A 16,015-nucleotide genomic window follows, 5' to 3' on the forward strand; every position below is an offset into this window, starting at 1 on the left:
CATAATGAAGGGTTTGTCTAAAATCGAGTGCTGGAATACCAACACTAGAGAAACACCAGTGCTTCCTACTGCATGGGCCAGTTCCTGAAGTGCACAGAAAGAGTTGACGTTCAATGTCTATTCAGAACAGATTTGGGGGAAGGCGAGGTGGAGCTGAGGGTTTCAGAGTAATCAGCTTTATGGAAAATTTAATACCAGTAAGACGGCAGAGAAATCTTGTTACGATGTGCCTATGTGTTAGTAAATGACTTCTACACTTAGAAAGAGTAAGCAACAGGTCCTAAAAACAACTAAATTCTCCCTGATGACTTAGTCACAGTCCTGCTCTCCTCACTCACTGTAAGAGAGCGTCACAGAAATAAGCCGTGTTACTGAAGCCAACACAAGTATTTACATTAGCAAAGACAAGTCATAGTGTAAGAAGTAGGGAATCTTGTCTGCACATGAGAAGCAAGAAAGGCATGACATGTCAACTGCAGAAATTAAAGCAAAGGCTTACCTGAAATCATCAGGCTGAATCCATAAAAAATTAGATGTGCTAAAGGGTCCATGCTTTCCAAAATATATCCATCCAGTTCTTACAGCTGCTCATGGAGTATCCTTTTTATTGGAGTAGAAAGTTTACCAGTTACTCTTCTCTCGCATGGTACTCTGAATCTTGTTTACAAGTCACAGGCAAGAAATTGCAGCATGGGAGCAAGCTGGAACAGTCTCATTGCTGTCTGAGCGCAGGGAGTTTAAGTTCCTTTTCCTGTTTCCTATGTAGATTAGGATGGGAAAGGCAGGATCTTAAAGGCATTTTTGTATCAGCAGGACTGCAGGGCAGTGCAAATCCTGTCCATCTAGCAATATATCAAAACAGTTATCTGGAGCTGCTGGAGAGGCAGAGGGTTGCTGTTGGTCACAGTCAGCAAAATAGGAGCAATAATGGCATCCTCCAGTAGGAGAGAGAGTGCAAGTAAAAAGCCCTCCATCTAGCTACAGTAGGCAGAAAACGTCATCCCCTGCTCAAAGTGTAGATATGCTAATTGCTCAGGATACAATCATATTTCCAACTACTTATTTAATCCATGGGAAAGCTGCTGACTCCAAAGAATTCCATCACCCAATAATAAACACATGAAACAAAACTCTAACAAAACAACTAGTTGAATCCGGTGTACACCAGCGCTAGCCACACTCCAGTAAACTATCTCATTAGTTGTTATGAAACGATTGAAACGATTTTTCTCTCCATTTGATTATTGGAAACAGACTAGAAACTTGTTGCAATAATAAATCACAAGCAGAGTTTTTCTGACTTCAGTGGAACCAAAATGCCACATCACGCAAAAGGTCTTCAAAACACAGAAGCAATAACAAAATACGAATGAAAAACCACATGGACTGAAGAAGATGAATCAAATAAATGGAGAGGCAGCACTTAGATAAATAAACGTAACTGCAAATAAAGGGAAATCTTATTTACCATTTCACTAAATATAACCCATCACAATGTAGCATTTGAAATCCTGAGGCTCTGCCAAGAAACTAACACCCAGAATTACTTTTACAGAAATACCGAAAAGTGAATGTTTAGTCCCATTTGGGAAATGGGGTGTGGAGTGATACTGCTTTGATTTAACCTCCTTAACCTTTTAGCTGTTAGCCTTCAATTGGCACACATTTCACAAAGGAAGGCTTTCATATCCCAAATCTATTGCTGTATGGACCGAAAAGTATGACCAGCAGAAGTTTCAGTGCATCAACCACAGGCTGCTCCTTACATCCTCCAGAAATAAACCCAAAAGACAAATCAAGTAGGAAATTAGAAATTTCTCCAGCTGCAAAAACAAGGTGCCTATGCACTACTAAAATTCTGTGTTAAGGCTTAAAGGATGAGGCATATGTGATCTTTCCCTGCTCTGGGTTTTTTGCACATGTGTATATTTTGTTCACCTTGGATATTTTGAGAACATATTCTTCTACTCCTAGACATGAAAGGCAAGTGATTCATTCACAGAAGCACTCCAATTGCGTGTTAGCCTTTACATACCTGCTGGGATAAGTCCACTCAATATCAGAATACTTACTTATGAGATAATCAGTATTATCATAATTTCTGTATAGAGGATAGCTCTGCTTTCTTGCTCATTTAACCTATTTCTAGCTTAGGCTATCTGCAGTTTCTCTTCAGTGCTTATTGTTTTAATTTTTCTGGGATGCATCAAGACTTTCGTTCTTCAGATGGTTATTCTGTATTTAGAGTTTTTTTCAAGTATTTCATTTAAATCTCATTCCACAGGATGTAAACAGCTCACTGAAGAGAAAGCCTTGATGTCTCTTACTTGTAATGCACCTAAATACAAAGCAATGCACATGGATGGCTGCTGATACTGATTTTTCAGTACGCAAATTGGCTAGGTCAGCTAAGGTGAAAATTCACTGTTCTTCGAAGAGTCAGATTGTGCCTGCTGGTCATTTCATCTGCCACAGAAAAGTAGCTGTCCCCAGGATGAGTGTACAGCAAGACTATGCAATACTTCACAGATACAAGAAGAATGAAAAATCTTGCTGAAGCCAGAAGAGGAGAAATATGTAACTATGCAGGTTAGAATGTGATTAGGATAAGAGTCTCAGCAGGGTTATATTCTGTTTTGTGTTTCATTATATTGTTTCATTTTTAAACGAACAACAAATAGTTAAATATTTGCTAAATCATAGGTGCTACTTGCTTATGCATAATTTTGAGCTTATATCTATTTCTATTTAGAAAACAGAAACAGCGCCACAGTTTGATTATTGTTCCTTTTGAAGTCAAATCTAATGATGGATTGTGGAATTAAAAGGATTTCACTGTAACTAGCTCACTTTTACTTATTTATGCATCTGTCAGCCTCACTTTTCATATTTTGATCCTTACTTTTCATATTATTAGAATGTGAGTCTTCCCAGAAGTAGTTTATATTAAGCTCTGATCATCCCTCTGACTTTCGAATCGCATAGAAGTGCAGTAGAATCACCTGTCCTCTACCACCAACCAGCCGTAATACCATAGCCATACCCCATATAATAGTCCAAACACTGGTATCCAGTCCTCGGCTTATGTTGGCTGATGCTACAAATAAGAGGATCGTGTATGTCAGCCTGTATTCCCTATTAAAGGGAACAAGAAATGGCCTTCTGTCAAAATCAGATTATCAGTGAAAGAAACTTGGTGTTTAATTAGACAGCTTTCACCTGCCTGGTAAGGTGAAAGTTTAGTGCTCACTGCTAGGGACTCAGGGTTCCTGCACAGTGTAAGCGAAGATCAACATCTTAGAATTTGAAACTGCAAAATGGGGCACAGCGTGATGCTAAAAGTCAGAATTAAAGGTACAGTTACCCAGATGTTAAAAGTTATGAAAGAAGATGGCAGCAAGAACAAAGTAAGATATTGCGTTACTTAGGTTTTATTTGATGAGGGGCTAACGGAGGCTGATGATAACTGATCTGAACAATAGGCATGTCGTCAGGTGGGTTGCTACCTGCATTTGAGACCCACTCACTGCACCTGTTGCCTTTTTTTAAAGATACTGGGCAAGATTCAGAAAGGTTGTCCAATCCAATCTGGATCCTAAAGTGTTCCGCTGTCAGGAACATCAGTTCTATAAGTGGTTGCTGCTGATTAATAAATATCAGCACCCATATCTAACTTAACAGCCATCAGGATAGTTTATTTGAATTTTTAAATTGGCTACAATAGAGAAATAAATAATCTTTCAACATGTACTTATAACCCCAGCATTAAACATGACTGTCAATAACTCTGTTTATTGAAGGCTAATTTTATGACACGTCAAGTGCCCTGAACTCCTGACACCAGGCTTTCCTCTTTAGATAAGCAGCATGCTTGTCTCAAGGACAGTCCATTCATACATGCGGTAGCACATGGAAATATGTGAGGAGGAAAAGAGACAATGCAACTCTGCATTTCTTTAATCAGGTAGATATATTAGCAGAAAGTACATATCCTCTTGCAGCATCTGGCTATATTATGCTTTTTTGGAAACAAGCCATTGCTTTGGCCTTGATATGATAATAATATGTGTGTTTTAGCAAGAGGCAGCAAGCAGTAGGAATTAGAACTAAAGCATTAAAATGTAGGAATCATTACCACCGCAAGCAGCTAATGTGAAGCAGATGCTCATAAGTTAGAGTTCAAGCTTCCTTACTGCAGGTCCTACTCTGCACTATGCTGTAGAGGCTAATCACAGCTCTGAAAGCCATATATTTTGGCTCACCTGGAAGTTAGAGGTAGCAGCCCGTTGGCCAGTCTCCAGTTAACCAGTCGGAATGAGGTATCCCCTAGGCTGGGAATGGATACAGCGGCAGTGCGGCAGTGTGGGAATGGGAAGGAGATAAGGGTTTCTCTGGTGAGGGCTGTGGTTATGCTGTGAAAGATAGGAAATACCAGGATAGAGGACATTATGTGTGGAAAGCTATGATGTTGCAATGGTGCAAAATGTTAACATGGGCTCATAAGTGTGAGACAGTCTGTTTTTTGTAGCTCAGTCACTTGATTTGGGAGCCCCTGCTGAGAATTTTCAGCTACTTCATGCTTTTTCTACTCTCTCTTCTGCATATACTTAAAGGCAACCCAGGGGTGCTAAATAAAGCTATGATCAGTTTTTTATTCAGCACTTTTGTTTTCTTGTCAAAAAGGTGTTTTTCTGGAGCCTTCTGGAAACTATGGTGTGGAAAATGGCTGAGTATTGAGCAATCTATAGAATAGCCTTAGCCAAGGGGAGCTTTTACTCTCTTGTTTTCCTTGCTGCTCAAACGAAAGGGATTTTACTACAATAAAATCAAAGCCAAGATCTTGCGGGAATTTCTTTCAAGGGGGAAATTCAGCTGATTAAACAATACCGCATTATATCTTGTACAGAGAGGCCTCTCTAGCAGTAGTGTCGTGGAGAAGGACAGTCGCCTATGTGACTATGGACTAATACTTATATTCTGGAAACTTACTGTGACAATGACTTATATTTTGCTGAAATAGGCTTTATATGGGTTTTTTTAGATTTTAAAATGGCCGGTTGTCAGCAGAGGGAAATATTTTTGACAAAATAATTCTTGTTTCCCAGTTCTTTGCTAGTGATGAAAGGAAATGAGACTATTTTAAGAGGTACTGGAAAAATTGAAGTATGAGACATGAAGCTAAGAGTCAGCAACGATGATGGCTACTGATAGTGTCAAACAAATCTATGAAGTCACATGAGTGAGAAATAAGCTGTTTACTCTGGTATGTTTGTATGAAGGGGATATAATCACATCCTTGATGTCATCTCTTTTTGATCCCATTGTTGACCTGTTTTGGCGCATATCTGCTTTGCTTTTTAAATGGTGTGCTAAAAGGGGTGATTCTGAACACATGCTAAATTAATCCAAATTCAAGCTTTGGTTCTTTATGCCAAGACTGGATCAGATTCTTGGAGGACAAACCTAAGGGATGTTAATGCAAATGCTGTCCTGAAGTCAGTACAAAGTCTGGAGATGATTGAGGTTTTGCAGCCTTCCAGGCTGGAAGAGAAATCAACCAACATCAGATGACCGAAGCTGATACAGAAGCTATAGAGTTCATAATATTTTTCCTCTCTATATTTTGTTACTGCTTTTCTACCTAGTATTACTTTGCTACAACACATTCTGGAAGACGAATAAGTCTATATATTTACGTTTAAATGCTAACAACTCAATATCCAAATGTCTATAAAATATTAACACTGAATCATCCCTTGTAATTCTGGTGGGTAATACTAAGTCTGCCTAGAGTAGCCTGCCATTATAAATGAAACTGAACTGTAAGTAAATAAGAGCACTTTGGAGAAATAAAGATTATTTGTGTAACCCACTTAGTACGTATAAAGTTTGCAGTCCTGACTATTGCTTCCAAGGACTGTGAAATAGGTCATGCTAATCAGATCTCAAGGTTATCATTCTTATCCATTAAGGCTATAAGAGGTCATTCTTGAAATCTTGTGTGCAAGATCCACTATCTTCCACTGAATTCATCTCATAGCGTTAATGTGATTCTAACGGTAACTTTAATTTGATGACTGCATTGTTTAACTTTACAGTGATTAGAATCCACCCAAGGTTTGAATAGTTTTTTACTCATTTGTTAATTTGTCCTATAATTCTCCCAAAACATACATAGGCATTTTTTTCTCTCAAAAATTGAATGTTGGCCTCCAGCCTTCAACAGCAAATGTAACTTAGCAAGAAATTTGCTATCTACCTGGCTCTCCTTTCAAATTTACCTCACAATGAGACTGGCTAAAATCTTGTACTAATATAGGACAGTCAGAGACATACTGTGGGTGAGCTGCAGTGTACCCATCCCCTCCCTTGAAACCTTCAGCTTTCGATTCAGTCTTAACTCTGTACGAAAGGATGAACTGTAAATGGTAATTTTTTTGAGATCTTGAACAACATAATTAGAGCCATTCTTGAAATAAGGAAGAGTGAAGGAAATACACTTTTCATCTTGAGACGGGAAGTTAAAATGTGGATTTGCATATGGATAAATGACTATCAATATTCTACACTAAGCTCAATAACCCTGAAAAAAGGAAATAATCTTCAAACTATTTCAAATACAGCAAATCTGAAAACAAGTCCAAACCAAGCGATACCCTCTCTTTATTTGTGGAATAAAAAAAGGAACAGGAAGGATATTGGAAAGTCTATTTTGAACTTTGTCTCTCCTGCATAGCTGTTGGTATGATGATAATACTTTTTGATAATTATTTCCATTATAAGCACTACTGTACCCCTTCTTTTCCTTCTACATATAAAGTCTGATTTTCAGAGATGCTGAGTCCCCATTGCCCCACTTGAAATAGTCTTTGTGGACAAACTGACATCATATGTCAGACACAGAAGTCTTACACCTTTCTCATTCTTTACACCACAGCAGAAACGCTAGGACTGATCCAAAGATATCTGTGATGAGAGAAACAAGCTCAGCCACTTTTAATGAATGTAGCTTTCAAGTAGTTAGTTTTATAAATAGAAACCAGGCAGATCATTTTACACTTCTGGCTCATTTTTTTAAAATATGGGAGGATTCCTCCATTTTACATGCTTGCAATATCACCTAGTTAGCCCTCCTTCCTGCAATGAGAACCTGCAGTCTAGACCATAAGTAAAGGCAAGGAACGTTTCTTCTTCTGCTCCAAACTTCTGCCAATCCCAGTGAGTGATGGATCAAAGCTAGATTTGAATTCAAGTCATCTGTGCAGTTGTAAAATGCTTAAAGGCTTCCTTCCTCTTTACTGAAGAAGGAAAAAAAGATATCAGCTTGGGAATAATTCAGTTCCCCTTCCCGGTGATTAACCTGCATTTGGCAATACTGCCCTGGCTGCAATTGCCACCTACTGTCTAGCGTTCAACTAGTATTCATTGTTGTTGGGGGTGCATTCAAGTCAATCCCAACTTCATCCAGTCTCTCTCTGAACCCTTTTCTTTTTTTTTTTTTTTTTCTTCACTCCTGACAATTGCAACATCCACCCCACCCAGACGGGTGCCTCAGAGTAGTCTGAGGCAAATATGTTTCCAAGGAGTTCACTCCAAGACACTTAGCAGGATAAAGGAAAGCATGTTAATAGCTTTATCCTCAAAGTAAGATACTCTTATCTCTAATGCTTCATCATGAGGTCTGCTTTATTTATTTTTGTTTTACTTTTGCAGCAGAAAAATGGGTGTGTGCTGAAAGACTATATAGCACTTCAGAAATGTATCCCTCTGATTTTGAAACAGTACATACCAGCATTAAGAAGTAACTAACGTGGTCAGGTGGAACTAAATAAAAAGGATCTGAATCTTCTGCTTGTCTGAAATTGCTCATGGAAGAACTGTATCCTACTTTCTCCCAAGCTCACTAACACAAGCTAAGAATTCAACTGATTTTTGAAAGAAAAATAACTTTTTAAGTCGAAATGAGCAGCGGTGAAGATAAGATGTAGCAGTAAGACCAACAAAGGGATTGCTCCTGCAGCAGATGCACAGTTCGCCTGGAGATGCTGTGATATCCTGGGGTATGGAAAGATCAGTGCAACGTAGTCAGATTATGAGGCGGGAATAACAATTATTCCTATATTCATTGTCACACAAAGCACAAATACAACATAGAAATAAGGGACCTTCTGGCTAAATATTTTGAAACTGAAAGGCTTATTTCCATGTAGGGCGTCAATGAAGCGGGACGCAGGCTGGGGTTGTAACTACAGCCCGGTATTAGACAGTGACACCTAGTGTTCTGGATGATTTATAGAGGCAGATGTGATCAATCCTTGTACCCTCACACCTCAAGTGTGACACTTTTCTGCTCAGTGTTTATGCTGCCACTTAATTCATGCTCTCTTGTTTGAAGGCACTGCATAAAATGGGGAAAAAATTGCCTGGGTACAAAGACCTGTGCTATTGAATTAGTGTCTTGATACACACAGAGGAGCTTCAGTAGAAAAATGTTTATTCCATGCGTGCGTTCAGTACTTAAACTCGGCTAGAAAAATGACAAAGAGGGTTAAAGAAAGGGTATTTGACTTCAGACTTTGGGAGCTACATATGGATACAAATTACTCAGCTCACAACTGGGAGTGGCATGTTAGCAAACACACTAATCTCCTGGAAGGAAATCAGTACCACTTTTGCAATTCACCATTCGGATTCCATGCAGCTTTTTTCAGCCAAGAATAATGTGACCATTATCTCGGATCTTGAAGATGAACTGTTAGAAGAAGGAGTGACTGAAGCAGTTCTCAGGAAAAAACATGTAACCTGGAGAATCTGGAGACTATCCACAGCACAGGAACAAGAATAGAGAGCTGGAGAGAGTGTTTTTATGACTGACATCTCCTGGAGAACACCACAAATCTTTACCGCGCTATCTCACAGAATCAGTGCCAAGGAACAAAGAAATCCCCTGCCCTGAGTGAATGGGAATTAAAAGCTGTCTGTTTATTCAGTTTGCAGCTTCTTTCCCTTGTCCATTAAAACATGTTATTGTAGCACGAGTTGTACTTAGGAGGCAATCTCACTGGTTAATGAACGGTTCGAGTGGTGAGAACAGTAGACTTAATTTGAGCAAATAACGGTTCTCTCTGGAATAACTAAAACTCTGAAAGGAAGGAAGAGGCATTAGTGGGAATTTCCCCTAGATAACAAGACTCAGGTTTATAGAAATCCTGTTCCATTATCTCTAAATATTATATGGGCATAAATATAGAGAGTAATCGTTTTTACTGAGCTGAATTTGGAAACGGTCCTCCGTGTAAGAATCTTCAACATATTTGTTGTAAACATTTTTCCTACCTACTCAACATGACAACCACAGATGTGGAGAAATTCAGACATAAAAATATATAATTTATATTTTAACAAACAATGCATATTTTTAAATTCTCTGTCTGCTCAAATTTTATAAAGTGAAGCTGACAGTCTGCTTCTTTTTTGTAAAGACTTTCCTAAGGTCTAGTCTCTACTGTTCATGCCTCCTTCTTCTTTTTCTTCTTCTTTTTTTTTTTTTTTTTAATACATACATAAGACTAGATGACTGTCTGGCTAGGATTCCCAGCTACACTCTGCTATACTTCTTTCTCACTGACTAGACCTAGCTTAAAATATATAAGGTTAAGGAAATACCAACAGGGAGTTCATAATTACATTACAGGTAGAATGTGAGGGAAATAAATATACAGGGAAGTTTTGTTTTATTTCAATGTTTTCTGATATTTCTTTATGATTAAGCACATTGATGCTTCTATATTAGTCCTGGTTTTGTTCTAGGTTGAATGCTCTATTCCATGCGTTTTTCTCAAAGTACAGGTCACATATGACACTGTAGCTGGAAAGCTGAGGGAAAAAACATTGCAGAAAATACAAAGGATTTTACTCTTTACTTTTTATTGGTGAATACCACAAAACTATTGTTGCTGTGTACAAAGTCAGTACTAGCTATGTGTTTCACTACATTTTTATTGCAGTTCTCTCCTCATAACCACATTAAAAACATATAAAATAAGATGATGCTCCAGAAATTAATCAGTTCTCCTTTAGGAATTGAATATTTGTTGATACACTTGATACATCTTTAAAACATGCTTATTTTTGCTATGAGATTTTATAATGTGAAAGCATCCTAATTTAAGGAGTCCTTTTGTTCTTAGCTATTGTCCTTCATCACCATAAATTGCTATTTAGAGAAGGCATGCTTATATATGTTAGCTGAAGAATCACTTATTTTATTATACACTTTCATTCAATATCAATGTGTATAAAAGCCCAGACAGTCCTTTTCCAGGGAAGACTTCCATTCTGTTTTGTAGGAATAGGACTACAAGACAATTACACAAATTCATTGTGTAAAGCAGTCTGAAACTGCACCCCTAAGTAAAAATCTAGCAAGAGGCCTAAATAAATTTTTAATGCTTTTACACCTAGTACGCAACATATATTCTATTCATCTCTAAATATTCCTAAATACTTATTAACATTTAACATTTCTAAAATAAGGACTACTTTTAAAACTTGTAATTTCTATAAACCTGGAAATACACTTTTAAGAGCACCTATCACATTACTGCTGAGCCAATAAGCTCAGTAGCTCAGCTTTCCACGCTACTTGTGCACATCTCTCATTGATGGTCCACTGAACAAGAAGGAAGCGTCTGGGTTCAGTTCTTGGTGTTCTGTAAAGATTCTATGAGAGCTTTGTTATATTCTGTGATCAGCTTTCTCACGTTCTTCACTATTGGCTGGTAGTCACTCTCCTGACTTTTTGTTGCTATAACTGATTAAAAGAATTAAGGAAACAAACTGTTGATATAGCTACTAGCATAATATTAGCATAATAAAATTAGAGATCACAAGGGAACCATATTGCAGTAAGTTTTCTTCTGCAAAAAATGTCGAGGGTGGCAAACTCTACAGTTGAAAAACTCTAATTCAATTGAAAAGTTTTACACTAATCTGCTAGTTGTCAACTCATCTCGAGCATGACAAAAAGAGATTCCATACCTGAGTAACTGCTGTTTTTACGTGTATTGCCTCTTCAGCTGCCTCAAGGAAGACTCTGCCCACGTCAAAGCACACCAGCTCTTTAAAGTCATATGTTTGTGCACCCTAGAATTCAGGATACAAAAATCCCCCCAGCCCAAGCAAACTGGATCGTTTCTTTTCACGAGCCCAAGCAGACACATAAAACTGTGCAAGCATCTGCACTTGGATGAGTGATACATCGCAGTAAGCTAGGAGAAGCTTGTAGTAGTGTAATAATTATTTTTTTCTCTTGAGTTTTTTTAGAGGGTCTTTTTTTTCCCCCATTAGAAAGAGTAACATTCTTGACTTAATAAAATATTCCTATAAAGCCTTCTTAATGGTGCAGATTGCTCTATTTCTTGAATGTCAGTAGGCTCTTCTGGAACTTGATAGTAAGTCCTAAGATCTATCAAGGTGTGACCTCAGTCATGTGGAGGTAAGCTGGAGCTTACCAGAAGGTAAAATATTAATATTCACCTGATCCTATCTCGAAGAACAGTAGGATGCCCAGAGGTCAAAAATACATCATGTCATAAGGTGGTTAGTCTTCTGGTGGAAACCTGAGAAGGCACATACAAAGAATAATCCAAATGTGTATTGTTGATTCTTTTTCAAGAAAAAAAAGAACAGGTTATTTCACTTGAATTACTTCATTCTATTAGACTTTTAAGTATAACAGCTTATTATTGAACAAATATATTTTTCCACAAATATAGATATGGAGAGAGAGAAAGAGAGAAAAAGAGAGAGAGAGAGAGAGAGAGAGAGAGAGATGTATGCATACATATGTGTTACATATGTAACATATGTTACATACACATACACAAAAATTAAAAAAATTCACTACTGCTAAAGGAATATGCCTTTGTCCAAGACTCTCATTAGTGTCTTTTTTTTAAGGATTACAGCACTTATGAAACATAAGAATTGTGATATTTTGTACATGAAAAAAATAATAGTTTATGCAGATTCTATATTCAGCTCTTTTTCTGAGGGCTAAGGTACTATAGAATTGCCTGAAATATATCTTCATGTGTCTTTTTCTGAGCGCTGTCCATTATTTAACACACAGCATTGGTGTAGGGTTGTGAATACATGAATATGGTCTAGTTTTGCTGTTACTTTTCTAATGTATTTGTTCTGTAATTATAAAAAGTGATTCTATGTATCTTTGATATTTCATTAAGATGATCCAGAAGACAAAAATAAAGTGGGGAATTTACTGCAGTGAATTCATACTCACCGGAAAATAAAAGAAATTTACCACTACACCCTACTCAGATCTCTACAAGAATTATGGTAAACAGTACACGATGAGAAGTACACCAACTCTTAGAAACGTGACCACTTTTGTTAATTTAAAAAGCTATTTTATGAAAGTCATTTGCAGCAAATAAGATTTTGCTGGTAATTTGGAAAATCTTATGTGATTAGTGGGGGAGATTGTGGAAAGTACCTCTTCAATTAACATCATATAATGAGAAAATAACATCACAGTTCCCCCATCCTAGTTGATTCTGCAGTTAAAGACTCTCCTTGTCATATCTGACTAGATTTATTCCAAATTTTTCTCTCTAGTATTCAAATCCTCTTTTATTTAACAAGAAATACATAAAAATGCATAAAATAGATTGTTTTTCTTTTTCATTGTTGATATTTATTGTGCTTTGCAACGGCAAAATATCAGGCAAAGTCACCATGCCATATACATTTTCAAACAATACTACTCTTGCTGGATAATTTGAGGTAAGAACGGATAGACATAAGGATAATCTTTGAACAGGTATGAAACCTAATGGCAAAACTGACTCGACAGTAAAAAATCTGGACTGTAAAGACAAATCCCATTCTTTAAATGGGATTAAAATTGTTTCAGACTAAAGAAGCAAGTTTCATCATATATAATACCTACTAGGTGAAACCGGTATTTGCAAAGTATTGCTTTTTTCCCCTCCTCCCCTGTCTCCTGCTTCCCATTCTGTCCTGTCTTGTGCTGGTAGAGGAAATAGACTTCTTCCTTAATTACTACTGTGTGTGAATTTCACAGTATTTCTTAAATAAAAGGATACATTCCTTCATCATAAAGTTATTTTGCTCATGGTGCTGCCACTTCCTCTCCAAATTTGTAAGCTGAAAACACAAAAAGAGACTTTAGTAAGAGCCAAAACTGAAAATCATTATTACACACCTACTTAATATAAGAAATCTTCCCAAACTCATATTTCAGTACGCTGCATTCTATCTACTGGTAAGGTCAAGGTTATTCCACAAGAAAACTAGAAATGATAAATACTGGGAAAGCCGTTTTTAAAGCTGTCAACAACCAATTCATGCATAATTTATCATTTCATGTAGGTACTTTTTTGCTATGTATGTAGAAATATGGCATGTAACTGCAATGGTACATGGAAAAAATATGAGTATTTGAGATTGTTGTCATGTGGAGAAACATGTAAGCACATCAAAGGTAAAAAGATAAACACTGGAGGGTGATATGATTTTCATTATACTTATATCATTTAAATGATCTCTTCTTAAAATCAGTAAGACTTAAAATCACCAAAGATACAATATTTCCTGACACTGTCTTGGACTCTCAGCTATACAGAAGAAACTTCCTTACTTCCATAGTTAAGTTTCCTGTCTGATGCCAGAAGCTGTGATAAGAAGAGAGCTGCAGTGAGAAGATTGTAGGAGTTTGGATTAACTGTTGGCACTTCTTCAATTTTTTCAGCATCAACAGGAAACTAATGTGGACATTATATCGATGGCTGCTTCCTCACAATACAATTTTATAACATTAAATTGTTTTTTCTGATGCTACTGTTCATGATTTCGCTTTTCAAGATATGTACATGTTATTTTTAAATATAAAAGATGAAAATCATTCTGAAACTAAATTTTCAATGGAAATCACAGTAATATTTTAGAACAATATTGCTATATTTTACTTTACTTGAAATTTTATTCCTAAACCAGAAGATATGAAAATACTTGCTACTTTATACAAAATAGATTTTATAAGGGATATTCAGTTACATAGTGTACTGTTTCACAACAAATATGGCAGCCATTTATTTGCATGATAAGATATTTCTGACCAATTATGACTTTTACTGCATTCTTTGTGGATGTTGCTATGCGCAATACAGCTAGTAAAGGCACCCAGATTTAAAATACTTTTGATACAGGGTAAAGGACCTATTCAGTGATTTTTTTTTTAGTAACTCCTTGAGGGCCACACATCATACAGTTAATTGCCTGTAAAATCATTGTTTTCAATCATTTAAGACCTAACTTAGGATGTGCACTCTCTCTACATTTCAAAATGCTTGGGGACATGTCAGCTAATTAGGTGGTTTAGGACCATAGTTTTATTCATGCTAAGCTTTTAAAAGGATTACATAAAAAGCAAAGAAAAAAAAAAACCTTTTTTGCACACACTGAAATAGAATTGCCACAGCTTAATGAAATGAATAAACGTGTTAGTTACCTTTATGTAGAAACTTTTAGCATTATTAGGCAAATATCTTAACACTGATTGGGAGTCTGATTTACATAATCTCTATGAACGAGAATCTGATCTTGCATGAAGACTTACAGACTATGGCATGAGTCTTTGGAGATTTCTATCATCACCTCAGTTACTCCACAAAAATTCGCATAACATGAGCGAATATGTATCTCATTCAGAAGTATGCACACTTGCTCTTACTCTTCTCATCCATAAAGTTCACTCCAGAACCAAGTTATCTTAAATAAGTACAAATATCACCTTCACCTTGCAACTGAACTAGAAAAAGTAATGCTTCTGAGATAAGGGACCAAGATCTCCATAACCTCAAATAATAAAAACGAAGAGCAAATAAATGAATCAATTCCTCTGTTGGTCCAGCTTATTTCAAGTTTAACCTGTTTCCCTCTGCGCATACATACTTAAATATTTGACTGGGAAGTTCTGTTGCCAAAATGACAGCAATTTATTATACTGGAAGAATCAATGCTGCTCTAGACTCGATAAACATCTACCCTCCTGATTCACTCTTGAACTGTAAATGTAAATGTACTCATACACCAAAGTTAAATGGGATTAAAAAAGCCCAAATGAACCCTAAAACTCATTGGTCTATAGGGAGAGAAAGGATTGAAAAAGGAGAAAAGAAATTGTAGTACAGGTTGCAAAGCAGGAACTTATTATCACAAATTTAAAAGCAAAAGTGATCTTATCAAACTAATTGTGAGCTTTTTTTCCAGTAGTTTCTTTCCTTCTTGGTCCTGAAAACTTCTCAAGCAATCCCAATAAGATTGAAGGGAAAAGGAGGAATAGTTCTGTGTAAAAGTAATGCAAACACTTAAACGGTTTTCACAATTTTTAAGCTCAAAAAGATCTGCACTCAGCAATTTTGAAATTCAAAACTAAATATAAATTGCTTGGCTTGACATTATATTCGATTTGAATGCAGAAAATTTGGATGTGTATGCACACCACATAACTTTGAAAACTCACTCAGATGGAATTAACTGATTCAGTTCACACAATGCTTTATGCACATGAGAAGAGTGAAACCAGGACAACAACAACTGAAGACATAACGTGTCTTGAGCAATACCTGAGAATGAGTCTCATTCTCTTGCAGCTGTTTCTTTAGAGTCTCATACTCTGTATTCAAGCATTCCATTATTTTCTTGAAAGCACGACTACGTTTTGTCAATTTTATTTTGTCATCCTGGAGTTTCTAGTTAGGCAAAAAAAAAACACACACAAAAAGATTAACGGATGAGTCCATCCATTTTCTGCAGGCTAAATAGAAATTATTCTAATACCACTCTCAAGATGCTACTCTTTCTTCCTCTTTGAACACTACCATTTACCTAAAGAACCCATACAGCATTTCTCTAACAGTGCTTTCTCTAACCCAAAGATAATATTCAATAGTTATGGCAAAGTTGTAGC

General features: G+C 36.7%; 2 protein-coding genes across 5 annotated transcripts in view; both read right to left on the minus strand.

Annotated features, from left to right (window-relative positions):
• Positions 1-926, minus strand: part of TEK (TEK receptor tyrosine kinase) — a 47,013-nt gene extending 46,087 nt beyond the window's left edge. For both annotated transcript variants that reach the window (XM_068927613.1, XM_068927612.1), the window contains exon 1: positions 500-926. In XM_068927613.1, coding sequence (XP_068783714.1) covers positions 500-551 — 52 coding nt within the window. In that variant the 5' untranslated portion in view covers positions 552-926. The remainder of the gene's footprint in view (positions 1-499) is intronic.
• Positions 927-9,910: 8,984 nt separating this feature from the next.
• Positions 9,911-16,015, minus strand: part of IFT74 (intraflagellar transport 74) — a 40,423-nt gene continuing 34,318 nt past the window's right edge. For all 3 annotated transcript variants that reach the window (XM_068929062.1, XM_068929063.1, XM_068929064.1), the window contains exons 18-20: positions 15,672-15,797; positions 13,131-13,191; positions 9,911-10,813 (exon numbers count right to left, since the gene is read on the minus strand). In XM_068929062.1, the coding sequence (XP_068785163.1) occupies positions 10,698-10,813; positions 13,131-13,191; positions 15,672-15,797 (303 nt within the window). In that variant the 3' untranslated portion in view covers positions 9,911-10,697. The remainder of the gene's footprint in view (positions 10,814-13,130; positions 13,192-15,671; positions 15,798-16,015) is intronic.

The sequence above is a fragment of the Struthio camelus genome, chromosome Z (genome assembly GCF_040807025.1).
Source record: "Struthio camelus isolate bStrCam1 chromosome Z, bStrCam1.hap1, whole genome shotgun sequence".
NCBI classification, from domain to species: domain Eukaryota; kingdom Metazoa; phylum Chordata; class Aves; order Struthioniformes; family Struthionidae; genus Struthio; species Struthio camelus.